This window comes from Rattus rattus, chromosome 1 (genome assembly GCF_011064425.1).
Source record: "Rattus rattus isolate New Zealand chromosome 1, Rrattus_CSIRO_v1, whole genome shotgun sequence".
NCBI lineage: Eukaryota > Metazoa > Chordata > Mammalia > Rodentia > Muridae > Rattus > Rattus rattus.
In genome coordinates this window covers 246,445,661-246,471,922 of record NC_046154.1, presented here as the reverse complement: position 1 = coordinate 246,471,922, position 26,262 = coordinate 246,445,661, and the positions used below count along the sequence as shown (strand labels likewise).

Genomic DNA, 26,262 nt, shown 5'->3' with positions numbered 1-26,262 from the left:
CACATGTACACACACACATCACACATAGGGATACAAACACCACATACACATACTACATACACACACCACACACACACCACATAGCACACATACACACCACACAAACACACACACACACACACATAACACTCACATACCCATACCACACACACATACTACACTCACATGTATACCACACACACACACACACATACTCACACCACATACACACCACAGTTACATAAACACCACATACATGCCACTTACACACACACACACACATATACACACACCACATACCACACATTGCATCACACACACAATTTAAAAATAATTGAGAGACAATCAAAAAAAGACAAATATTGGTTCTCTTTGAAACTTAGAGTCTGGTGTGAAGTCCAGGAGGACAGTAAGATGTGTATAGTGCCCATTGTAGAAGTCTACAAGGCCTATGGAGCCCCTTTGTCAAATATACCATGATCCTCAGCAAGCTATGGCCATAACACAAAATAAAATAGGGACCCTGAGCACCCTGAGCTGGTTAGAGGCTGGCAAGCTGTCAGGCTGATGTCACACCTCTTTACTGAAGCACAATTTGGATTCAGGATCCCGATGGGGGGAGGGGCAGCACATGGATTCTGACCTAAACCCCTACCAGGCTCACCTTGACTGGCTGCTCATCAACTGGTACCTCCTCCCAGTCACTCCACTCTGAGTCTTGCTGTCAACCCCAGGGATCTGTCAGCAGCCTTCCATAAGTGAACATCTTTCCCAACAGCATCCCTCCTCCCGCTCCCGCTCAGCCCCTACTGCCCCTGAAGGAAGGAGCCAGGGCAACACGCAGCCTCTCTGCTCCACACATACAGCAGGACAAAGAGGTCAGAGAGCAGCTCCGGCTGCACTCCTGGGACCCACTGTGCAGTCCCATGCAGACTCAGCTGTCATGATCCCAGGGGGCCGTTGGAGGCCAGACAGGTCTGAAATAGAAAGCCAGTCCAGGCTCTGCAGGGGGTTTGGCCAACTCTTGACCCCGGGTTCAGTTCTACCAAGGGAGCTGAAGTCCAGCCGACGCAGGGTAGTATGCAGTCCCCAGGCCCAGTGTGCTGGAAGAAACAGAAGCCCACACTTTGCCCAGGACCAGGCCTGGAGCTGTTTCTGAAGCCTGCATGGAGAAAGCTGGGCTTCGGCTCCACCTGTGACTGGCAGCTTGACAGAAGGGAGCTCCAGGTCTGGTTCCCCTGTTTCTAACTCTGTACCCTTGGACAGGTGACTTTACCTCTCTGATTTGTCCTCCCTGAGAGTAGAATCCAGCAGCTCCTTATAAGGCTTAAATGTTGAATAAGGCCTAGCACCTGGCCCAGGCCTGACAGATACCGCTGTGGGTGCCCCGTTCTGCATTTGTCTGCCTCTTTCTTTCTTTTCTTTCTTTTCTTTCTTTCTTTCCTTCTTTCTTTCTTTCTTTCTTTCTTTCTTTCTTTCTCTCCTTCTTACTTTCTTCCTTCCTTTCTTCCTTTCTTTCTTCTTTTCTTTGTTTGTTTGTTTGTTTGTTTGTTTGTTTAATGAGACATGGTTTCTCTGTATAGCCCTAGCTGCCCTGGAACTCAGTAGACCAGACTAGCCTTGAATCCAAAGATCTATCTGCCTCTGCCTCCCGAGTGCTGGGGTTAAAAGGGTGTGCCACCACCACCCCAGCTTCATTTTGCACTTCTTGCTGAATGATGAACCCCTAGATTATGTTTCTAGATGGCAAGACATGACCCAGCAGTTGAGCAGAGTCTCTCAACGTCCCCTGTCGGTATCAGCCCACCAAAACAAAGGCTTGAGAGCTCGAGTTTCTCTCTCAGATCACCTTGCTCCGAATCATGGCGGGACCCCTTAAAGCCTTCTCAGTTCTTTCGAAGCCCGCTCAGCACCCAGGAGGCAAAGATAGCTAGGTGTCTTCTCCCCTTCTTGCAATGGTTGCTTTGCCCCAGATACCCAGCAATGTCCTGGGGTTGCATCATGCCTCAGCCGGCTCCCTCCCTAGCCTCTCCTGCACCCACCCATGCACCTTGCCTGTCACCTATGACCTGTGCACCTTCCCATGCCTCAAAGTCCAGTAAGCACAGCAGCAGCCAAGAGCCCCACCGAGGCTGCAGACCTCTGCCTCAGGGCTGCCCTGGCCCCTGAGCCTCAGCGCCACCCTTTTCCTCGGGTTTGTATACCCTGCCAAGTGATAGGACAGGACCCACCCAGGTGCTTCCTGGAGGTGGAAAGGCATTGAGGAGGAAAGGCCAGCACACCCCTTCCTGTGTTGTTCCAACGTGGAGACAGGGCAGGAATAGGAACCATACACCCAGGCTATAGCCAGGCATCCCGGGCACTGAAAGTCTCAGCCACTGGCTGGGTGTGGAAGGAACAGGTGGGTACTGATCCCTAAGCAAGGATCATGGCTTTTCTGGACCCACCTCTGGCCAGCTTGGGAAATGTGAGCTCTTCCAACTGCTAGCCCTTTTCTTGCCTGCCAATCACAGCCTTGCCCACAGAAGTGACTTTGAGTCCCTACCTCACAGCCCTGCAGCCTAACAGAAGCCTGAAACCTTCCCTCCAGGACCAGAAGTCAGTGCTGACCTAAGGGAGGTGGTCTGGCAAGCCATTGGCTCCGCACTTCTGAGGCTCAGTTTGCCCATGTGGAACAGATACCACAAGATTCTACAGATATTAAGATGGGTGTGGACTAAGCCTGAGGGATTACACACCTCTTCTAGAACCTTCTGTTCCCATCGGATCAATCCCACCACTGGAGCCCCTAAGGGCTGCTGAGACTCTGGGTGAAAGAGACCACTCCCATCCAACTTCATCGGGCTATCCAGGTCTCTGCTCTGCAGACTATGCAGCTGCCCCTACCCAGGTGGCTTCCCCTCCTCTGCCCATCCAGGCAGCCCCCTCCTGTGACAGCTCCTTCTACCCACTTCTCCTCTGGGCTGGCTGGATCTGCCACTAGGCACCCACTTCTTCCTGTACCCTTTATCACACCCGGTGTGAGCTCTGAGGGCCCAGGGCCTTCTCCTGCACACAGCTCCTCCTAGATCAGCAATGTCAGAATGGCTGCTACGTGGGTGCTCAGGGAAACGCTGCGGCATGATTGAAGTGGGTGTTAGACATGAGGAGCAGAGGGCTAGAGGGAACTCCTGGCAGAGCAAACAGCCCTGAACAGCCTCAGCCCCAGAGAGATCCAGTCCTTGCCCTGCCCAGAGACCATCTTCTGCCAGCCGACTGCACCTGCCTGGATGCCCTGAGCCCCTGGCTGCTGGGGGACCCACCCAGCAGATCTTCCTTCTCTCAGAAACTGGCCAAGCTGCTCTAAGACAATCCACAGCATTGGGCCAGAAGCCAAGCCTGCCCCCCTCCACTCTTCCTGGTCTGAACAGCTGTGGCTCACCCCTCTGTCTAGGGGAGGTGTGGTATCTCTGACCCCCACCCCCACCCCCATCCCCACCCCCACCCCAGGCTCCCTCTGGCCCCAGCTCCTCCAGGCCGCCAGGCCAGCAGGGGTGGGGAGGGAGACTGCTCCGCCCCATCCCTCCCACCCCTCTGCCTGTGTCCAAAAGCAGCTGGCTAGCCTGACGTCAGGCCCTGGGAAGGCACTGTCTGTTGGTCGCAGACCTAGAGCTTCACAGCCCAGGTTCATCGCAGAGGAAGATGTGGCAAGAGCCGGTGAGTTCCCCCAGGCACTGCCACCTCCTGCACCCCCATGCACAGATGAGGGCACCTTTATTACCCAGTCGGTTGACTTAGGAAGAAGAGAAGGAGAGAGAAACAGTGCCAGGAAGCAAGCCCAGTTCACAGCCCTCTGCCACAGAGACAGTCGCAGAGATGGGAAGAGTGAGTTCGGAGGAGGAGGGGCAGAAGGGGCACCCTCCCTGCCCCATGGGGTTGCTTTCTATTCTCCCAGTGACCCTTGCCCACCTTGCCCACTCTGGGTTTCATTCATGAAATCGACCACACACTTGCCACGCATCTGCTGCTGAGACCTAACTCGGTTTCCTCTCCTGTCAAGGAAGGCAGAGGGATGGTCCCTCAGACTGGGCTAGGAAATCGTGATCCAAGCAGCATTTGATGAGCTCTGGGTCCCTAGCCACTAGCACCAGATGGAGACAAGGCTCGGAGCAGCATCTTCTTTCTCTACAAGGGACCATTTCTGCCCACCCTTGGCTCAAGGCCTCTGCTCTAGCCCGGGTCCTTTCTCTACCTCTTTAGGAGTGGGGAAACTGAAGCCCAATGCTGGATTTTCTGCTCAGCCCACAACAGGACCTCTGAGGCAATGCTTCCGGGACGAGCTTCCCTGATGTTGCTGCCCTGTGAAAAGGCAGTACAGCAGGGTCCCGAGGGGGCTGGCTGGCTGGGAACTGGCTGGTGGCCAGAGTGGCTGTGACTGGCGGGGCAGACTTGGAGCAGCTGGGTAGCCTCAGGCAGGACTGAGACAGGCTGGTGGAGGGAAATGCATAGCCTGCAGGGGTTACCCTGCCACTGCCTACCTCTGTGTGCTGCCCTCAGCAACAGGCTGCCAGGGGCTTCCCTTCCCTCAGGGGCTGCCTGGCTGTGTGATGGCTGAGCAGGACTTTCTTTCCAGCACAGTGAGAAGGACGGGATCTGTGCTTCTTACTGGGAGCCTTCAGGGGATTTCTTCAGTCCTGCACTAGGTCATGTGAGATGGGACTGGCTATCAGTAACCCCAGAAGGCCAGAGGGGTCTTTCCTGTTTGCTGTTTTGAGACAGGGTCTCAGTCTATATCCCAGGCTTCCTGGAAACTCTTTATTAGCTTTAGAACCTATGGAAAGCTTCATAGCTTAGTCTGACCTCCAAGTTGCAGTGATCCTCCTTCCTGTGTCAGCTTTCAAGTGCTAGCTTTAGAGAGCGTGTGCGTCAGACCCAGCTCCAGTGGGTTTGGGAGGTAAGGGAGTTGTTTGTAGTTCTTGGTTTGGTTTAGTTGGTTGATTGGTTGGTGTCATTGTAGCCCAGGCTCACTGTGTTGCACAGACCTCAAACTCACAGTGATCCCCCTACTTCCTCCTCCCAAATTCTGAGATTGCAGGTGTGTCCCTCTACGCCCAATTCCAGGGGGGGGGTCTTTCAGAATCATTCATGTACGATCTCCACAGCTGTCCTGACACAGTACCTTGGCCACCTAGGCCACACCCTCCCTAGTTCCAGTCCAGCCAGATACTAAATAAAAAGAGGGAGGCAGGTGAACATGACACGGCTTGGCCATGGAACTGCTGCACAGAGCATGAACTAGGGAAGGTGAGTGTTCCAGCCCTGCCCCCTGAGGAGGTGAAGTAGGTCCAAAGATGTCTGACTCCTTCCATAGGACTAGTCAAAGACAAGACCACCGTGTACCTAGGTTGTGCTGGCTTTCCACAGAGTACTGGGCCACACAATGACTACCTTGGAGCTTTGAATGTGTCTGTCAGCCTTCCCCTACGATGGGTCTCCTGGTCCTGCTTCCACTCCAGATGTGAGTTCCATGAGGAGGGACCACCTCAGCCTAAATTCCTTAAGACTCCAGGGCTGGGGCCTGAGACGGATCTAACGCCTGCAGAACTCCCAGCTCTGTCTGCAGTCTGCAGGGGACAATAGGCAGCTGAGCCAGTGCTCTGCACAGTGGAGGAGAACCATCACAGGGCAGGCAACAGGCTTGGGCTGTTGTGCACTCAGAGACTGGACAGTGCGGAGGTCAAACCTAGTACTTCTGCCCCTATTGTGTGATACCGAGCATCAGAATGAGCCTCTCTAGGACCCTCACAACCAAAATGGGGTCAGCAGAACCTATTTGGGGGTTCCTTTGGGAGGGGGAGGGGTTAGTGAGCTCTTTGGAGGTATCCTCATAGGGACCAAAGAATTATGGGATTATAGTTTTTCCTCAGGGAGGGTATCCAAGGTACCGGGAATCTAAGGAGTGTTGGGTGGGATACTGACTGTGAGTACTAAACGCTTACATGGGGTGATTTAAGCACAGGGAACAGAGTATGCAAACTCTACCAGGTAACCCAGGCACAAAGAAGAACATGCCTGAGATGGAGAACAGCAAGTGCGGAGGCCGTGTGCACCAGGCATTCAGAAGAATTAAACAGTTGCCCCTTACCCTGCACAACCCAGCAGTCCTTAAAATGACTGAATTGGCAAGCAGGGTGTCAGGGACTAGAGGAGCTGCAGTTGTCTAGGTTTGAGGTAAGCAGGGAACCAGCATGGCAGGGAGACCTGGGAACATCAGGACCTCCAAGTGTGATCCCAAGAAACATGTGACATTCCCATTAGTCCCGTTCCCAAGGTCTCAGCTAAAGTTTCTCCGATGGTGACTTTGGGGGAAGTTGGCAAGATACAGCCCAGGTCCTATTCCCAGCAGTGCTCGGTCCACTCCCAGGAAAGCTGGGTTATGGGGCCTTGAGGTCCTAACCGTGCCTCAGAGAGCTGCCAGGTGACTCAGGGAAAGTTGAATTTTTATGCCAGACTGAATGAGAGGGAACCAAAGGGCAGTTCAAGCCAAGGGAACACAGTTGCTCCTGGATCTAAAGAGAGTGCTACCAAGCCCAGCACAGTAGTTCACAAATGTAATCTCGGCCCTTGGGAAGCTAAGACAGGAGGATTGCTGTGAGTTCAAAGCTATCCTATGTTTACATAGTCGGTTCCAGTTCGGCTTGGACCAGAGTGTAACTGTCTCAATAATCACGATTAGTAATAAAAATAAGCAAGAAGTGCTTCCCTAGCCATGGCTCTCTTGGCCTTAGAAGGCCATGTGGGTCTTTATTGGATTGCACTCTGAGCCCCGATAGACTTGTACATACACCCGTGACTTCAGAGTCCACAAGACTCTCCCAGTTGCTGCAGCTAGACCCTCCTGCTCCCTACATGGCTCTTGGTCCTGCCCAACACATATTGGGTCCTCGGGGTCATGACCCTGGGCAGATGGTTTGCCTCTCCTATAAAAGCTGCTGCTGCCCTGGGGCTGTAGAGTACTCATACTCCTGCCCAGCCAATCCCTGGAGTACCTCAGTGCCTGCCCCTCCCAAGCCTGGCACAGGAAGTCAGGTGGAGCAGGATCCGGAGCCACCCTTTAGCTTCCTGGTCCCACGTGGAGCCAGGCAGGGCAGCCAATCTGCAGAAGAACAACTGTGGGCCACCAGGCAGCCAAGAAGCCACATGCAGACATCGGGTGGGTTTGGGCAGAGCCTAAGGAAAAGACCAAACAAGCCACTCCCATTCACAGGTTAAGGAGAAAAGTAGCCATGACCCCAGGTGACCCATAGGGAATCCTACACTAGAGCATTCCACACCCTCACGCTCAGAGCTCTGAGGGACAGAAGCAGCCACTCCCATCAGTGTTCATGGCATGGTATATTAACATGTCCTAAAGGGAAGGTATGAAGTCAGGGGACTTGAGAAGCTTGTTCTGTCCCTGGTTGCTTCTTGACATCTCTGAGAAATCCTGGGCTGGCTGACATGGCCGCCCAGGATCCTTCAGCATGCTCACTGTAACTCTACAGCTCTCTTGTGGATGATGTAGGTATTACCCACTGAGCCGCACAACACCTCCAGGTCTCTCTGCAGGACTCCCTTTATTTATGCAGGCCCCTAGAGTCTTGACTCTACAAGGTGGAGTGAATCCCAAGGGTTCAGGTGCGGGCAGAGCAAGCTCAAAGCAGACAATTAATTCCATGGAGTGTGGTGATGTGGTGGGTTAGGGACAAACCCAGCAGTCTGGGTGACTTCGAAGGGCTTCCTGGAAGAGGTGTCAGCCTTGCTCAACAGGTGGCTGGGGAGGGTACAGTTGAAGGCAAAAACCAGTAACAGGGCCTGCAGCTCCACCCTTAGTGGAATCCTGAGGGCTCTGGGAAGGTGAGCTGTGTCTTGACAATGAGTGTTAGGGCAAGAAGCCAACCATGCCCTGCCAGCTTTGGCAGGGTGGCTATTGTGTGCTGGGCCCTGACAGCCCACAGTGCTCGGACTAGTGAGGAGGCACAGCATACAGCGTCACAGAAGTAGCAGAACCACTGAGTGAGGAGCAGAAGGCCAAGTTGAAGGGTCACCTAGAAGCTGGGCAGTGATCATACTGCAAGAGAGAGAGTTTCTCTCTAGCAAGCAAAAGCCCTGGCAGCAGGGACACTCCAACCCTGGTCAAGACTCAGCCTCAGGTCCCTGGTGGAAAAAGGGCTTCCCAACATCTCTGAAGTTTGTTTGTGTGTGATCTGGGAGACCTAGCCCACCACAGCTTGCCCTCGGCAAAGCCTCAGCTGCCCTATAACATGCAGACTCTGATCTCCTGAAGGGAAGAAAAGATGTTAGCAGGGCCAAGCAAGCCTCCACCAAGTATGATCACTCTCTGTAGAGGCCCACAGCGGACTTTTCTGCCCCAAAGCAGTGGAGACAGGGAGGGTGGTAAAGAGGCATGGTGGCCCCATAGAAGCCTTCTCCTCCTTAGAGGCTGTCAGACTCAGACAAGTCTCTGTGGCCTGCTTGTTTGCAGCTTCCCTCTTCCTCAAGGGCCACGTTTGTGCTTCTCCTTCCAGGCTTCCCCAGTTTACACACCCTGTCCACTGGGACTGGGGAGTCTGGGAGTGATCACTTAAAGACGCACTGAGGACTTCAGTGTGAGGGGGAGGTTGGAACTAGGGGAGCACTTGACGGAATATCAGGGGTGGAAGTCATAATGGGTACAGAGGCAGCAGACTCAACAGAGGGGGTAAGAAGGAAGGAGGGAGTGAGGGAGGGAGGGAGGGAGGGAGGGAGGGAGGGAGGGAGGGAGGAAGGAAAGAAGGAAGGAAGGAAGGAAGGAGGGAAGAAAGGAAGGAAAAAGGATCACCTGCCCATTGCGAGGCCCTAGTTATGAACAAAACTAGAGCTTCACAAACAAGACCAGGTCTCAGGATCACTATGTAACTATAATTGGGGACCAAGGACCAGTATACAGCTGTTCTGGACCAGGGTCCAAGGGATCAGGGTTCTGTCTGTGTGTCCAAGTACAACAGAGACATATGTCTAGGAAGAGGAAACCATGCATGCCGGATCAGGACTTAAAATGAACCTGGGTCAGGGTGTGACAGAGATTAGTCTTCTTGTGTCTATGGGCCTGGAGATGTGTGTCTGTCAGATCCAAAAGAAACTCAGGGCCAAATGGGTATCCGTGGTGCCAATTGGCATACCAAGGTATGCGCTGGCCTTTGGGCTCTCTCAGAATCACAAGTGCCGGTTACAGAGTCCATGCTTGCACTCTGGCTCTCCTCCCTCCCTGCCTCCCTCCCTGCCCACACCTCACACCCTCCCTGGCTTCCTGGTCAGTAATAGCTCTACTATTGTAGCTATACCTTCTCTCTTTTGTCTTCACCTCTTGGTCCTCCTCTCTCAGTCTCCTCTGCCCACGTTTTCTTCATCTTCATCTCTCCTCTCACCCCTCCACCCCCACCCCCATCTCCTTTCACACCTGGTCCAGTCTGCTGGCCATGTTCAGTTTGCTACTTTCTCTCTTTGCTCTGGATCCTTCCAGACACCTCTGGCTGCACTCTCCCTCATTCTCCTCAGCCATTCCTTGGAGCAGTCATAGTACTCGGTTTATACACCTGGTGCTTTGGAAACCCTCAGTTCACCCAGTATATAATTAGGATCAGGGCTCGTTCTATCTCTGGGATCAAGTCTCAGTGTGTAATCAGGATCCAGGCTCAGAGAGGGATCAGAGCTCTTACAACAAAACAAAACAACACACACACACACACACACACACACACACACACACACACACACACACAGTCTCTTTATGTAGCTCTGGCTAGTCTATAACACTATGTAGACCAGACTGACCTCTGTCTCACAGACACAGGCCTGCCTTTACCTCCTGAGAACTGGAATAGGGTGTGCACCACCACACCCGTTAGAGCGCTCAGTGTTTGACTAAGGTTGGACTCAGAGTGTTACAAGAATGGAGGCTTCTTGTGTTATTGAGATCAGGGCTCAATGTTTGACAAGAGTCAGGGTTCAGTGTGTGAGCAAACACCCATCTCAGAGTGTGACAGGAACCTAGGCTCATTGATTTACTGAGATCATGGCTCAGTTAACAAGTTTTAGGATTTACTGTGATACTCAGATCAGAACACAGCTTTATTCAAAGCAAGGGCTCAGATTCTTGGAGCAGAGCAACAATACGTGTGCCTCCCTGCCTCCTCACCTGACTGGACTCTGGGATATTCTGAATGTGGCTCCCGGCTCTCTCAAGGCTCAGGATCCCCAGAGCCCCACCACTGAGCTGTTGTGTCCCCAACACCTCCGTAACACTTCTGGTGATCACAAATGGCCCTGGGTAGCTTCTGGGGAAGCAGGGCCCTAAGAGTTGGCTACACCCTGGGACTGACTCTCAGAGGGAGAGCTGTAATGTTTATTACAAGTCTCTGATTGTGACACTCGTCCAAGGCCAGAGCCTAGGGAGTATCCATAGAGAATAGTCTGTCTTTCCTGGCTCTGCCAGCTTTTCTCCCAGCATTTTCTTAACTGTAAAGTAGGAACCCATCAAGTGGTACCTCAATCCTTCTAGGAACCTTCTGTGTCCTTGATCCTAAGGTACAGCCCATAGCCCCAAAATGCCAGGACTTAACTCCACACTCCCTTTCAACTATAGAATACCTTTCCTGCTCTCTGCCTGGTGCCTTGGAACCATAGGGCGGGAGGAAGGCCATACAGTTTACTCAGGAAACACTTTCTGCCTAGAGGGGTTTGTGTCCCGGGCAGCACAGAGATTCTTCACAGTGGTAGATGTCCAGGTACAGGACTCTGGGACAGAAAGGTATGCTGGATGACCTCAGCAGGCAGTGATCTCTCTGAGCTTAATAATAGAGGTGACTACCAGCCCTGTTCTTTTCCATTCAAAGTCAAAGCTGAATTTACCCTACTAGGATAGGCATTGGACTCTCACCCCTACCTCCTGGGAGTCAAGACTTGGTGACTCACAGGTCACAGTGGCCAGAGGGAACCTGCTACCTGAGGTCATGTGGCCAAGCCCTGGGAATAGATAGTGCCTGGGCTGTTTACAGCAACCAGCCAACGGCCAACAAGAGTGATATAGGGAACAAGCCTATGGGTGGGGAGGGTCTTCTCGTGCCCTGCAGGGGGATGGGGTGGTGAGCGCCAGCAATGTCTTATATGCAGCTCTCCTCCCTGCCTCTTCCCAGAGGCTCCTTTCCCCTGAAAACCCCCCAAAAATGTCCATATTTGGAGGGTCAGTCGGCTGGGGTGGGGGTGGGATCCTGTTAACCCTTCCTCTTTAAATAAAGGGATAAATCAGAGCAAAATTAAACACTATGACAGAAACATAAACAGCGGGTGGCTCCAGCCCAGCCCCCTGCTTCCCCCGCGCCACCCTGCACAGAGTCCAGTGTTTATTTGACTCACACCAGGGGGCCAGGCAGCTAGGCAGCTTCTGCTGGGGCCTGCCTCCTGCCTCCAACCCTCAGCACCCATGCAGCCTGCTGCTGAGCACCCATTCTCCAGGGAAAGTCCAGAGTGGTGATCTGGAGCTGGCCCCAGAGAAGGTAAGGATAGACCAGTGCCCAGAGGCTGGGACCTTGACAAGGGGTGTAGGGCAGGAGTGCAGCAGGCCGTTTCTAGTCCCCACTGGTTCATCATCCATCAGCTATGTCTGCAATGCTCCCAGAGGCAATGGGATTCCAGTGGCATGGAGCAGAAAAGAAAGCACAGTAGTTAAGGGACTTCCCTGAGACGGTGCAGCTAGGACATGTAGGAGCTAGCCCTGAACTCACATAGCAGCCCCGTGTGTTGGCTTTTCTCTGGAGTCTGAGGACAGTCCTCCGTGCAAAGTTTTGTCTGTCCAGCAAGGTTGATTGATCTCTGGAGTCTCAGCACCTTGCCCCATACACTCAGTACAGTGTCTGGGTGGGATGCAGGGAGCTGGGTCAAACAGAAGCGTGTGTTGGGGAAGCCAGATACCTGGCAATGACTCCTTTGTTTGCTTCCAGGCTGGGGGTTCACTGACCACTGCCATGCCCTCTGCGTTGTCTTCGAGGCCCTGGGACGCTGTGTTCCCCAATACCACTACAGCAGCATGGACCAATAGAAGTATGCCAGAGACTCCCCTGTTCTACCTATTCGCTCGGCTGGATGAGGACCTTCATGCCGAGTTCCCCAGCCTGTGGCTGGCACTAATGGTCGTGCATGGCACCATCTTCCTTGCCGGGCTGTTCCTCAATGGACTGGCGCTGTACGTCTTCTGCTGCCGCACGCGGGCCAAGACACCTTCAGTCACCTATACCATTAACCTGGTGGTGACTGACCTGCTGGTGGGCCTGTCCCTGCCCACACGCTTTGCAGTCTTCTACGGTGCCCGCGGCTGCCTACACTGTGCCTTCCCTCACGTCCTGGGCTACTTCCTCAACATGCACTGTTCTATCCTCTTCCTCACCTGCATCTGCGTGGACCGCTACCTGGCCATTGTGCAACCCGAGGGCTCCCATCGCTGGCGCCAGCCGGCCTGCGCCAAGGCTGTGTGCGTCTTTGTGTGGCTGGCAGCGGGAGTCGTGACCCTGTCTGTATTGGGTGTGAAGACTAGTGGACGGTCGTGCTGCCGTGTCTTTGCTCTGACCGTTCTGGAGTTCCTGCTGCCGCTGCTGGTCATCAGCGTGTTCACAGGCCGTATCATGTGTGCACTGTCGAGGCCAGGCCTGCTACGCCAGGGTCGTCAGCGGCGCATGAGGGCCATGCAGCTGCTGCTCACGGTGCTGGTCATCTTCCTGGTCTGTTTCACACCCTTCCATGCCCGCCAGGTGACTGTGGCACTGTGGCCCAATGTGCCTCACCATACCAGCCTTGTGGCTTACCATGTGGCCGTCACCCTCAGCAGCCTCAACAGCTGCATGGACCCCATCGTCTACTGTTTTATCACCAGTGGCTTCCAGGCCACTGTTCAAGGCCTCTTCTACCAGCGTGGAGAAGAATTCAAGCCCAGCACTATGGATATGGTCAGCATGCACAAGAGCACCAAGGGCTCAGCCCCCATTCACATCCTCAGCACCGGTTCTCACACCCTCACCCAGCCTTTGACCAACGGGCCTGAGCCATAGGTAGCAGTACTCCACCAAGGGTCGAAGGTCGAGGCTCTGAGAGGTTACCAACCAGACACATCCTGGTCCTGGACAGCAGTTAATTTCCTATTGATCTGTTGGATATGACTGTTCAGTGTGTTGTGTTGACAAACTGAGCCCACTGTGCTGTGATTGATTAGCAATGTCTGCAAGGGCTCCAGATAGGGTATAATGATATAAATGCTGGATGCTTGCCTTTCCTATGGTTATGTAGTATCCACTGAACACTCAAAAAGGTATCTAGGAGCTGCTCCTAGCCTCTGTGAATTGTTCCCTGAAGAAGCTCTTCCAGAGAAAGCACAAAGATCAATGTTCTGATGACTCCAGGAAGGTTAAACCCAACCAGAAGAGTCTCCACTACAGGTAGATGGAGAAACAAGAGTAGATGGTCAGTGTTTGGGGGGCAATAGTGTTATGTACAGGGAGTAGAGACACCCCAGACTTCTGTGAACTACACCACAAGCCAGCATAGCAATACAAGGTGGCCCTCTGTGTACCAGGAGTTGGACTTGGGTATCCTGGTTGACATTTGAACCACTGCAACCCCAAATGAAGAAGCTAGTTTTAGTTGCATCCTTGGGTGTATGTGTGTGTGTGTGTGTGTGTGTGTGTGAGTGTGTGTGTGTGTGTGAGAGAGAGAGAGAGAGAGAGTGAGAGAGTGTGTGCATGCACATGCACACACAGAGGGAAATTGACCTAGACACCACCACTGGATTATAGTGGGCTCGATGCCAAGAACCAATCTCAGTCTCCAGCATCCCAGCTCCTGCATTCATGGCTACCTCCCAGACTCCAAAGATCCAGCCTAAGAATAGTCCTGAACCCGCTGACCACTGCCCCAGACTCTGTGTGGCCAAAGCCCTGTCCAGTGGTAGAAAATGCCAGGAATAAAGATACAAAGCAACTCAAACTCAGGGCCATGAACCCAAGGCCTCTTTGTCCTGTAGACTCTCCCACGGAATGAATCTCTGATCACCAGCTCCATGCTGGATTCCAGAGAATCTCATTCTTGCCTCTCTCTAGCTCCAGGCTCCTGCTTGGTGTTTGGGGAGTAGTCTGTAGGGGAGGGGCAGGCTCTAGGTCACAGCTCCTAAAGCAGATTAGATGAGATCTGGGCCCAGAGTGTACACTGGTCTAGTGAGAAGTCTCCTATGTTCCAGGGACCTCAGCCTTGAGCAACTGGTAGTTGGGGCAAGGACAGGATACACAGTTTTCACTGATTCAGACAGGGTTTCCATATCCAAGTTCTGGGGGGCTGTGTGAGAGCAAGAAAGACAGTCAGGGCCCCACTTTTCAGCAAGAAGTCTGGACATGGGGGTATAGCTCACTGCTATATTGCTAGCTCAACATGCATGGTGCCCTGGATTCAACTTTTAGTCCAACACAACAAAACAAAAAGGGAACCAGGACCCGAGCTTTAGAGGAAAGGCTTTGTGACAGCCATGATGGAGAAGTGCACTTTGTTACTCCAGGCAGGCCATGTCATCTGTCCCCACCCCTGTTCCCCACCCTTCTTATCCCAATTGGGTCTCTATGTCCTGGCCGAGATGACCTGCAGTTCAGACATCAAAAACATATGAAGTCAGTGGGGCAGGACCCTGTCTAGGGCTACTTCCTGTCAGTACACCTGAGAAGCAGGGAGCAAAATCATGACATTCTTTTGCCCCCTGCCCCTAACCATCATGTACCTGATCCTCAGTAGAGGCTTCTGTTGTACCTCCCCAAACAGTAGGTCATACTGGTCCAGAGACCCCAGACTCCATCCTAAGGAGTCTCTCAAGTTCCCATAGGCTATTCATGATTCTCCCAGGTGCTCCAAGCCAATGTCCTTATGACCTGAGGTGTGATACCCCTCTGACCATGATTCTCTTCTGTGCTATGAGACCCACTTAGATCTCATAGAGGTGGGAACTGCGGACAATGGAAAGGAAGGCTGAGACAGGGAAACAGCTTGCTTAGTCTAAGATCAGTCCGAGCCCGCCTCTCTGAGAGCCAGTGATCACAGGGAACGACTCCAGCCTCTTTGGCCTCACATGAACATCATTCAAACCTTTTTTCAGCATGCCCCAGTCTCCTACTCTAACCCCACTGTCCATGCCACAGCAACCAGTCTGTTATCTCCGCCCTTTCCCGTCCCCATCAACGCTCCCTTATGCTGACTCCCTGTCGTTATCATTCTAATTCTCACTAAAGAGTGAATGACTAGGCTTGGTGCTAAACAGATTGCAGTTGTTCTGGGACCATCCTTTCTAAAAGAAAGGGATCCCTAGACTGGATGGACAGATTCCCCTCCTACCCCTAAATCCAAAACAATACCATTAACCCGTGTTCCCCAGGGCCTTGGAAGCTTCTCGGCCTTAAGAGCCCTTAGTCAAGGATTTTGAGGACCAAGGTAGGAGTTTTGCCACCATTCAAAGCCAAGAGGACTGGCTGCCATCTCAGGGGTCAAGAGCCAGGCTTGGAGCCATCCTCCCACCTCTGAGAACTCAGACAACCCCTCTTGAGGCTGTGGGGCCTCAGCTTCCCCACGCCCCAGTCCCTTTCCCTCTCTTTGAAGATGGTCTCCCTGGTCTTGGGAGGTCAGGCAGCTAAGGGTTTGTCCAGGAGGGCTTTGCTCAGGCCATAGTGCCCAGGCTATGAGGTCTTGGTGACCAGTTTCTCTTCCCTCCCCACCAAATGACGTGAAATGTGTATTTATATCCGATGTAAACAGCATCCTTCACTAGAAGTCTTCGCCCTAAATTAACACTGTTTATTTTCTCTGTGCCTGGCTCAAGGCCCAGTTGGCAGGTGGGGGCTGGTGGGGGCCCCCAGCCTAAAGGGACTTGTGTGCCCCTCCCTCTCCACTCGCTGTGGAACACCCAGGAGGGAAGAAAGAGATAGACGAGCAGCTAGATGCCTCACAGTACCTCACCAGGTCCCTAAGGAGTGACCTAGAGGTAGGGGGAGCATTGGCTCGTCTGTGGCCCTACTAAGCGCTTGAAAGCCACTCTCTCTGCCCTTAAAGGTGAGGGTACCCACTTCAGTTCATTAATGGGAACGCTGAGTCTAGGAAGGTTCTGCTTGGTCCTCTAGTACCCAGCTTTTGTCTCTCAAACAGCCTGACCGCCTTGGCCCTGGGAGGCTCAGAGGAGACGGGTGTAGGGAGGGACTTTGGCTGTACGGGGCTCATCATTCTTTCTGTCTGGCACCCTAGAGCAGCCGGAGGCGTCTGGAGGTAAATATTAGGGACTGTTTAGATTAACCTCCATTAATAGCAGGAAATGTCACCTCGGATGCCTGCCTTGGCTTCCTGTAGGCCTGAGGCGGGGCTAGTCCATCTCAAGCTGATGGCCTGCAGAGAATTGCTCGAAAGAATTCCAAGCTCAGGCCCTCCACACCCATGCTCCCAAGCTCAAGGCCACCTTCTGGACTGAGAGGGTTCAGCCTGCCACAGCTCCCTGAACCTCACTCTCACTTCCTAGGGGGATCCTGGGTACAAACAAGGGAAGGAGGCATCACCTGGCTGGCTGTAGGTACCACCACATATCCTCTGGGCTTGACTCCCTTCTCAGAGGGGGAAAGTGAGGTTGGAAAAACAAGGAGATAAAGTAGTGTCCCACCCCAGTGTCACCCAAAGACCAGACTGGAACTCCTCACACTGACCATGCCTCAGCCAGGACCCAAATGCACAGGAACCACTGAAAATGTGGATCTGGCCAAGTAGGCAGAGACCTATCCTATATCCCTGAATGCCAGCAAGGGTCACTTGGCCTCAGAGAAAGATGTGGGGGCAGGGCAGAAAAGGTGGAAAGACCCCTCCTACTACCACATCACACTCTCTTTTTTTTTCAATATTTTTTTAAAGATTTATTTATTTATTATATATAAGTACACTGTCAGTGTCTTCTGACACACCAGAAGAGGCCATCGGATCCCATTACAGATGGTTGTGAGCCACCATGTGGTTGCCGGGATTTGAACTCAGGACCTCTGGAAGAGCAGTCAGTGCTCTTAACCACTGAGCCACCTTTCCAGCCCCACATCACACTCTCTTAAATACATCTTCCCTATTCCAGAGTCCACAAGACCTCATGGCCTAGGAAGACCCCTAGATTATTCAGTCCACAGTGCTTCCTACCTGTGCCCCACCCCACCTGCCTCTGTCCCATCTCAAGATAGTTCTACTCACAATGTTACCAGTACCTCCCGAACCCTTACTGTCCTGGGGACCACCTCCCTCCTTTGCCTCGCTCCCTGAGGTCACTTGTGCCCAGACCCACTCCTCTCCAGCCCACTGCAAGATAGGACCTATTTCTCAGCACCCTCTACCCTGTACCCTTCCCCAACGCTCACCCCATTGACTTTACTATCTGTCTATCACTAACTACCCTAAGACCTTCTGCTTCTCCAGGTGAGCCCATTGTCCCACACTGTGACATCTTCCTGTACCCTGGTACTGGTAGCCTGCTGGCACAGCTGGGACCAAGCTTGGGTCAGCCTGTGACAACAAACAGTGAGTCCAGTCATAGGAGGGCTTCATGGCAAAGAAGGGACCCTCTGCCTTAGCCCCCTCCCCCATCTGTTTCCTCATCCACAACCAGAACTCAAGTTCACTGGCTCCCAGCCCCAGCAAGAGAGTGGCGGAGCCTCCAGAATCACCAAGCCTCCTTCCCCTCTGCCCACCGCCTGGAATCAGATCTCAGCGGAGACTAAACGGGAAATGTTCTGTAAATGCACTGCTCAACCCGTTGGCCCCCACCTCTGTTAGTCCTTAGGCTCCTTAGGCCTCAAGTGGTTGGGCTGTAGATGAAGCCCACTTTACCCTGAGTGGAAGTCCAACCACTGTCATAACCTGGGGAGGTCAGCAGGCACAAAGAGTCTAGACTGGTCATAATCTGGGCAGGGATGGCCCCTGCCGTGTTTCCTGTACTGACCCATCAGTCTCTTGGTTACAGTGGGCTTTCTAGGTTGATGACATAACAGTACTTCTGGGTTTGGGGCAGTCTTTGTATTTTACATGGTCTGGGTTCACAGACCACCAATTCACAAGGGACACAGTGGGACAGGCACTGTCTGCTAGAACCTGCTAAGCTGGGACTGGGCTCTGAAGAGCTGGGCCCAGGGTCACCGCTTTCTGTCTCTCATCTACTGCCCACACAAAGCATCATTTCTTGGTGGCAGTATCCAGGCTTCTAAGAGGACCATGAGCCTGACAGCTTCAGCATCCTGTTGCTTTACTCAGCAAAGGAGGCACCTCAAGCTGGGGAGCAGGGACCAGGTCTCAGTGGGTTTCGCTTCCTGGCCAGACCAGGGCTGTCACCTCCCAGCCCTGCATAGTAAAGACATCTAAGCCTACAGTGATACGATGTGGCAAGCCTCTCCACCACACTGACCCATAATATCAAGCTCTTGTCCATGGTGAGGAGCCCCAGGGCTTTGAGTTCCCCACCTCATCCTTGCTAGAGCAAAGCCATAGAGTTATGTCAGAGAAGTTTCCAGAACCCTGCTCAGGAGTTCACAGCCTCATGAGGACAGGCATCCAGAGAAGGTCCAAACCAGGGACAGGGTATTCCACTTTCCTGCCAATTGCTCAGTTTTCTTAAGATCTTCTTCTGACCTTTAGTGGACTCTATCTACCTTAAAGTGAGAATACAAGAATAAGTGAGAGTGCGTGACCAAGGGAGGATTACCTCAAGTTCAAGGCCACCGTAGGCTACATAATAAGGCCCTGTCTCAGAAGACAAACGAGTGTCTATGCATATATAGGTACATATGTGTACATATATGTAGACATATGTATATACACATGTATACACATATAGACATATGTAGACACACATTTGAATGTGTGTGAAAACGTATATATACATATATCATGTGTGTATGTATGAAAGTATATGTGTGTCTGTGCTTATGTATATATACATGTGAGTCTACATGAATACACCTATATATACATGTATGTACAAGTATATCTGTGTACCATGTGTGAGTATGTGTATGTATAGTTTTAAGTCTATGTGTGCATGTATATATAAATATGTATGTGTATATGTGAGTGTGACATGTGAGTCTGTGTATACATGTGTGTATGTCTACATGTACATGTATAAATGTATATGAATATACATGTGTGAGTCTGCATGTACACAGGTATAAGTCTATATGTGTGTGTATTCATGTATATATGTATATGAATGTATATGTGTAAGTCTGTGTGTACATGGTTATAATAAGCCTTTGCATATGTGTCCATGTGCCTATATGCATGTGTGCATGTGAAGGTTGTCGTGGCTGTCAACCTGAAAGGATATGGAGTCACCTGGGAGACACCATGTCAAAAGAGGTTTAATTGACAAGGGAGGCCCACCCTCAGAGTGGGCGGCACCTTCCTACAGATAGCCCAGATATGGAGGTCTGAGGAAAAGGCCGAACTGCTCACCGTCTAGTCTTTCCGAATGGGCTTAAAGAAGCACCATTAGAAAGAAACTTCTCTCCACTCTGGATTGATAGGAAAGATCTCTTGACGGGCAGGACCTCACTTCTGGCACCAGTTTTCTGTGTTAGTTACTTTCCTTGTTGCCTTAACTCAACGGCTGACAAGAAGCACCTTAAGGGTGTTGGTAAGGTGGCTCAGCAGCTACAGGTACTTGCATGGCAGCCTGCAGGAGCTGAGTTCCATCTCCACGTCCCACCAGGTGACAGGAGAGAACCAGATCCCGTGAGTTGTCCTCTGACCGCCACATCTGTGCCACATCATGCTCACACCTGCACTGCCCCCACACGCCATAAGTAATAAATAAAAATATTTTAAAAGAAGCAACTAAAGGGTTTATTTAAGGCTGTAGTTGAAGAAGAGTTCAGTCCAACATGGCGGCAGGAGCATGAGGTGGCTAGTCACATTGTGTCTGCAGTCACGGAGCCTGTGTGTATGTGCATCCTGTGTGTGGTGCCTGTGTAAGTAATGAGTCTGTGTATCTGTGTGTCAGCATACATGAAGGGGCATGTGTACACATGTACACATACGTGCGAGTCTGTGTGTCAGTCCTTGGTACTCAGCATTTAATAATTAGTGATTAATTTGAGCCACTTAAGAGGACAGGGTTATCCCCACGAAAGCCAGCCCATTCACTCAGTCCCTATTCCTGCGCACTATGCCTCATATAATATGAGGTCTCTTTCCCAACAGGACATGTACACACACTTGCATGTACACATACACACATGCATATATGCACATGGACAAGCACATGCACACGCGTGCGCACACACACACACACACACACACACACACACACACACACACACACAAACGCTGGGGTCTCAGTGATAGAGTCCTCAGCTGGCGTGCATCCCACACATCAGAGCTGGTCAGAGACAAAAGAGCAGTTCCCTGGTCCCAGGCTGGGTGCAAGATTGCTGAGTTTCATCCTGACTTGACATAGAGAGCGAGGCCAAATTGTAGCCTTGGAGATAATCATTTGCACCAGGGTATCTGTGACCAGAGGCCACCAGGTGGCGCTTGCTGGCTAGGAACAGGTGTCAGAAGTCCTGACCGGCATTGTGAGGAACCAGCTTCTCAGTACCTGGGTTACCTGGAGCACCAAGTCTAGAAGGCAAGGCCCTTGCACTCAGCCAGCTGTGGAACAGGATCTCCCCTGTAGGGAACAAATTCAGACGAAGGGCAGAGCCTTCCTCATTTTTTGCTAGGGGTCCTGGGAGGATATCCTCACCATATGCTTGTCCTCTTGAAGGGCCTCACTGAGGGCAGCACAGTGGTCACACACCCTCACCTACATAGCTTGGGTCCAGAGCACCTACGCCATGTCTTCATCTGCGCTCACGGGAAGTATGTCGGCAGTCATCTCTAAATGTGTCCTTCCCCGCGGAAGGGAGCCTGAGTTCTTAGCACGGGTATAAGGTCCATTCATGAGGACTTCCATTTAAGGCAGACACCAAGATTCTCTTGGAGGAGCATCCAAAGGCCACACTTGAAGAACAAGATCTCAGCACAGCGCAGCAAGCAGACGCATGGAGACAGGGAAACAGAAGGGATGGCTTTTGGTGCCAGGGGGCTGCCCTGGGATGGGACCTGAGGCTTGAGTAGGGTAGAGGGGCTCTGACACAGAGTTAATGAACATGAACTCTGGCTCTGGCCTGAGTTACCCTTGTCCTGATGCTCTTGCCAGCCTGCTGCCTGGCATGGCAGGTAGATGTGCAGTGTCTGGGAGTGGAGAGAAAGAGAACTGTCCTTCTGTTAGGGAAGGCATCGGTGGCCAGGCCCTGTGGCTGAGCAGGCCTGTAACCTTGACCTTAGTTTCTCCTGACGCAGTATATGAGTAAACCATGCTCTAGGCTCAGAGGCGTCCCCGCCTGTAAACTGTGTACAGTGTCAGCCAAGAAACCCGTTGCCTGTAAGCACTTAAACCCTGGCGCCAGCCAGGAACCAAAGAGATCAGCTGACTCTGGCCTTGGAGCTTGAAGGCCTAACTCCACCGTGTGCAGGCTGTGCCCTAATCCAGGAGTAGCGTCCTACTCTGCCCAGTATAAAGCTAGCACGCTGAAGAGCCACTCTCATAACCCCACTGCCAAGCAAGTATTGTCTTCCCTATATGACAATGAGGACATAAAGAGGAAGGGACATCAAGTAACTGGGCCTGGAGTCACCCCCAGGAGCAATGGTGGGCTGGACAGGAAGCAACTTCCTTCCCTCCCTTGGGCCATGCCTCTAGGCCTCCTGTCTCTCCAGCCATAAGTTGGTGGGCTCTGTGGACAGAGTCACCACCCTCCTTCCAGATATGCCAAACTATAATGGCAGGTGATTTGTGGGAGCAGAAGGCGCCCTGGTCAGAACTGAGGAGGTGACTCAGTGGTTAGGAACACTGGCTGCTCTCGCAGAGGGCTTGCGTTCAGTACCCAGAACCCTCATGGCATCTCAAAGCCATTTGTAACTCCAGTCCCTAGGGATCCATCACCATCTTCTGACCTCCACAGGCACCAAGCACACAGGTGATACACACACATACATGCAAGCGAACACTTACACAGGAGGGCAAAATAAATAAATAGTAAGGGAAAATAATTTTACTCACAAGCTGCGCATGGTGATGCTTGCCCATAGTCATCGCAGTCTGGAGGCTGAGGCAAGAAGATCAAAAGTGGGGCTGGAGAGATGGTTCAGTGGTTAAGGGCACCGACTGCTCTTCCAGAGGACCTGAGTTCAAATCCCACCAACCACATGGTGGCTCACAACCCTCTGTAATGGGATCTTCTGGTGTGTCTGAAGACACTGGCAGTGTACTCACATATATGTAATAAATAAAATCGTTTTTTTATAAAAAAAAAAAAAAAAAGATCAAAAGTTCCAGGCTATTCTGTGCTACATAGAGAGTCTCTACCTTTAAACAAACAAACAACCATAATTCACTTTATCTGCTATTTGAGAGCCCAGAAAGTTGCCTTCCCTGAGTCATAGAATCTGGCTGGCAACTGAGCCCACTGCGTGGGCAGGAAAAACAGGTCTGAGGATGGGGTGTACCAGCAAACAACACCTTGCATATTCAACCACACAGTGCTGGCAACTGCCCTAGGCCAGGAGGTAAGGCAGCAGCAGGCAGAGTAATGGAAAGATGCCAGTGGCATGCAGTCCTGGGGCTCTGCCATCAAGCAGAGAGGATAACACAGGCCTTAGGGACCAGTAGGCCCTGTCCCAACAGCCATGGCTGTGACAGTGCCATAAGCACTTTGGCTGCAGAGAATAGCATGGAATGGCGGACCACTGTAAGCCAACCAGCTGGCTCCATCAGGGTTTCTGGCCTGCCGTAGGGCCTCTGGGCCCCAGAACCATCTGGGGTCCAGCCACAGCAAGGGCTTGTGTCAGGAAAGGTGTCTACCACCTCTCTGACCAGATCATAGGGGTCTCCCATCCTTTCTTCTACTGCCCGCAGCCTGTCACCATTCACAGAGTGAGCCCGTCGCCTGCCCCTCTGCCAGGAGCTCTTTGCTGGAGCAAAGGTAGCCATGAAGATGGGTGGCGGGGGGCTCAAAGCTTTGACTTTTCACAAATGAATCAGAGATCTTTTCTTTAGCTCCAGAGACTTCCTCACACCACCTACCCATGACTGTGGCTTCTGGCTGTGGCCACCCAAGTCCCTCAAGGTGGGAACCTTTGGGTTGTTGTGCTTGTCCCAGATCCTTAAAGAGCATGAGACGTGGGAATGGCCTGAGAAGAGGAGTGTTGTCACATGTCACTCACAGTCACTAGACAGTCATGCGGGTCAGGTCTCGCTTTAGCTGAATATCAAGCCCTTCCCTCTCCTGCTCCCTCCTGGAAGCTATAGATGGCAGCTACTAGGATCCCTCAGAGATGGGCTCAGCTCTATCCCTTGCAACCTGTGTCTCTCAACAAGTTCTTATAGGACCCTTGTGAGAGCAGGCCAGTCCTGCAGACATGGGGAAGTGGAGTATGAGGACATTACAATGAGAGCCAGGGCAGGAGATGGAGGAAAGAAGGCCCCAGGTCCCACCTACGCCCTGCTCTGGTTTCAAGATGGATTCCCCATGAAATCTATGTGCCTGGAAGATGGGAATGGAAGCAAAGCCCAGCCCTTGGCTGGTGTGACCTTTGGGCTTGTGATTTTTTTGCCTCTCTGAGCTGCTGTTTCCTAATTGCCAAAATGGTCACGATGACCCTCATTCCTCAGGTTACTATGCTAAAAATTCCGGGAGGGAGCAAGGCATAGTTCACTGCACACAGCCCACCACTCCATCGTTCCATACACTCTTATGAGCACCTGCTATCAGCTTTGGCGTGACACAGGGTGGGGCAATGAACAAGGCACACTCCCTCTCCTCATAGAACCCCCAGCCCCAATCCAGTGTGGTGAGATTCCCCCAGAACTCCCGCTGGTTCATCTGCCTGCCAGAGAGCTGAGGAAGGCTCTCCAGAGAAGTGACATTCAAGCAGACTTTGTTTTCCTTCTTCTTTTCCTTCTTCTTCCTTCCTTCCTTCCTTCCTTCTTTCTCCCTTTCTTTTTATTTCCTTGAGGTCAGGTCACATGCTGTAGGCTACATTCACCTCAAATGCACTTCTGGAAATCCTCCTGCCTCAGCCTCCCAATTGCTGGGATTTCAGGTATAAACCACTAAACCTGGCTTAGTTGGGCTTTGCAGGATGTGTAGGAGTTTAGGTGACCAGCTAGTAGACTAATCCAGGCAATACTCCCAGCACTGGGCCTCGGGTACCTTGTCTATAAAGACTAGAAAAGCCCATCTCCCAAGGAAGCTCCCGGCTGTGGATGATCCTCCAACTGTACTCAGACTTCCTATTTAACTTTCCATGTGTGTTGTGAAAGCCAGGGCTATTTTTGTCCACACTTGACTATTTGTGGGTCCAGAGCCTGTCCTTTCCCACAGAGGACAGAGCTGAGCTGCCATAGCCACACTGCCCACTCCCAGGCTATTGTGGGAGGGGAGGTGAATGGAGCAGGAACTCAGTCGTGAGGGGCAGATCAGGGAGGGACTCAATGGCCTAGGAGGTCTAAGGCTCCTCTGGAAACCTTGAGAACTCCTGGGGCAGACCAACTAGTCTGGTTAGTCAGTCAGTCAGTTTTTATTTTATGTGTATGGGTGTTTCGCCTATATGTCTCTGAGCGCCATGTGTATGCTTGGTGTTCACAGAAGCCCAAAGAAGACCTTAGATCCCCTGATGTCAGGTGGGTACTGGGAATTGAACCCAGATCTTCTTTTTTGTTTTGTTTTGTTTTGTTTCTTTTTTCTTTTTTTTCCAGAGCTGGGGACCGAACCCAGGGCCTTGCGCTTGCTAGGCAAGCACTCTACCACTGAGCTAAATCCCCAACACCGAACCCAGATCTTCTTAAAGAGCAGCCAGTGGCATACTGACCCCAACCTAGTTATTTTATTTTTATTTTTTATACTCATTGGTGTTTTGCCTGTGTGTGTCTCTCTGTGATGGTGTCAGATCTCCTGGATCTGGAGTTACAGACTATTGTGAGCTGCCACGTACATTCTGGGAATTGAACTTAGGTCCTCTGGAAGAGGAGACAGTGCTCTTAACCACTGAGCCATCTGTCCAGCCCCTAGTCATTTTAAACAGAGCTTCACTCTGTAGCCCTGGCTTGCCTAGAACTCCCTATATAAGCCAGGCTGACCTCAAACTTTTGTGCTCAAGTGTAACTGGAAAGCCTCCTTTTACAGATGAGCCAGGCCGGTGACTGGGGAGGAGGTCAGGCACCTCCCCAACACAATGTGCTCCTCCTTTATCAACAGCTGAAAAACTACATCTTGCCTGCCTGGCAGAGGCCCCTTCTGGTTGCCTAGCAACCTCCCCACTTACTTTCCGGTCCTGAGTATTAGCCCAGGGGTATTGAATCTTGGAAGAAAACTGGGGAGAGAAGAGTCTGGCTTTTCTGTAAACCAAGCTGTCTTCCCTGAAACCCCGGATAAACAGGGAAGGGGCAACAGGCCACTACCTTCCAGTCAGCTCCCTACCTCTGGCTGAGAAACCCAGACACAATGGGTAGCTTTCTGCAAAGCTCCTGGCTCCTACTATCTTGCTCCCACCCCAATCCCTGGTTAGGAAGACTGGCCCTTCCTGGCAGACACAAGAGGCTCTCTACTCCTGTGTGGTGAGACTCGGGGTTGCCGGCAGGAAGGAAAAGTGGTCCGTGGAGCTTTAGGCTTAGGCAGAGGGAAGAGATCATGCTTTGGCAAAGAAACAGTATTTCAAAGGGCAAGAGGACCAAGAACAGCCAAGGACAGCTTGGGAGGAAACAAACTTCACAGCAAGGCTGACCTGAGCCATAGATGTTGATGCCCCAATCAGTATGGACTAACAGGAGCAGACGAAAGGGTGAAGCCTGCCATGGGGTTGGGGATAGATGGCACAAGGAAGGAGCAACCTTTGCGCGGTCCACTGAATCCTGTGAGCCCCATCCTCCATCCTCAGTCTCCTAGGATACAGGAATGTTCACATTAAGACCTTTCTGACCATCTGACCTGAGAGCTGGGGACTATGTGTGTATTAAAGATGCCCAGAAGAACTGCAGTTCTGACTGGCCCATCCCCAGCACACAGCCAGTAACCCAGCCAGAGCCACCTCCCCTTCCAGTCCAGTCATATGCTATCGAGCCTACAACCTTCTACACCTCTTGCCAAATACCAG

The 26,262-nt window shown here is 52.1% G+C and overlaps 1 protein-coding gene across 1 annotated transcript; it reads left to right on the top strand.

Annotated features, from left to right (window-relative positions):
* Positions 1–3,554: 3,554 nt before the first annotated feature.
* Positions 3,555–13,660, top strand: Gpr20 (G protein-coupled receptor 20). The gene is made up of 2 exons (XM_032916524.1): positions 3,555–3,675; positions 11,976–13,660. Exons 1-2 carry the CDS (start codon positions 3,661–3,663, stop codon positions 13,074–13,076), a joined length of 1,116 nt encoding a protein of 371 aa, XP_032772415.1. The 5' UTR covers positions 3,555–3,660; the 3' UTR covers positions 13,077–13,660.
* The last annotated feature ends 12,602 nt before the right edge of the window (positions 13,661–26,262 follow it).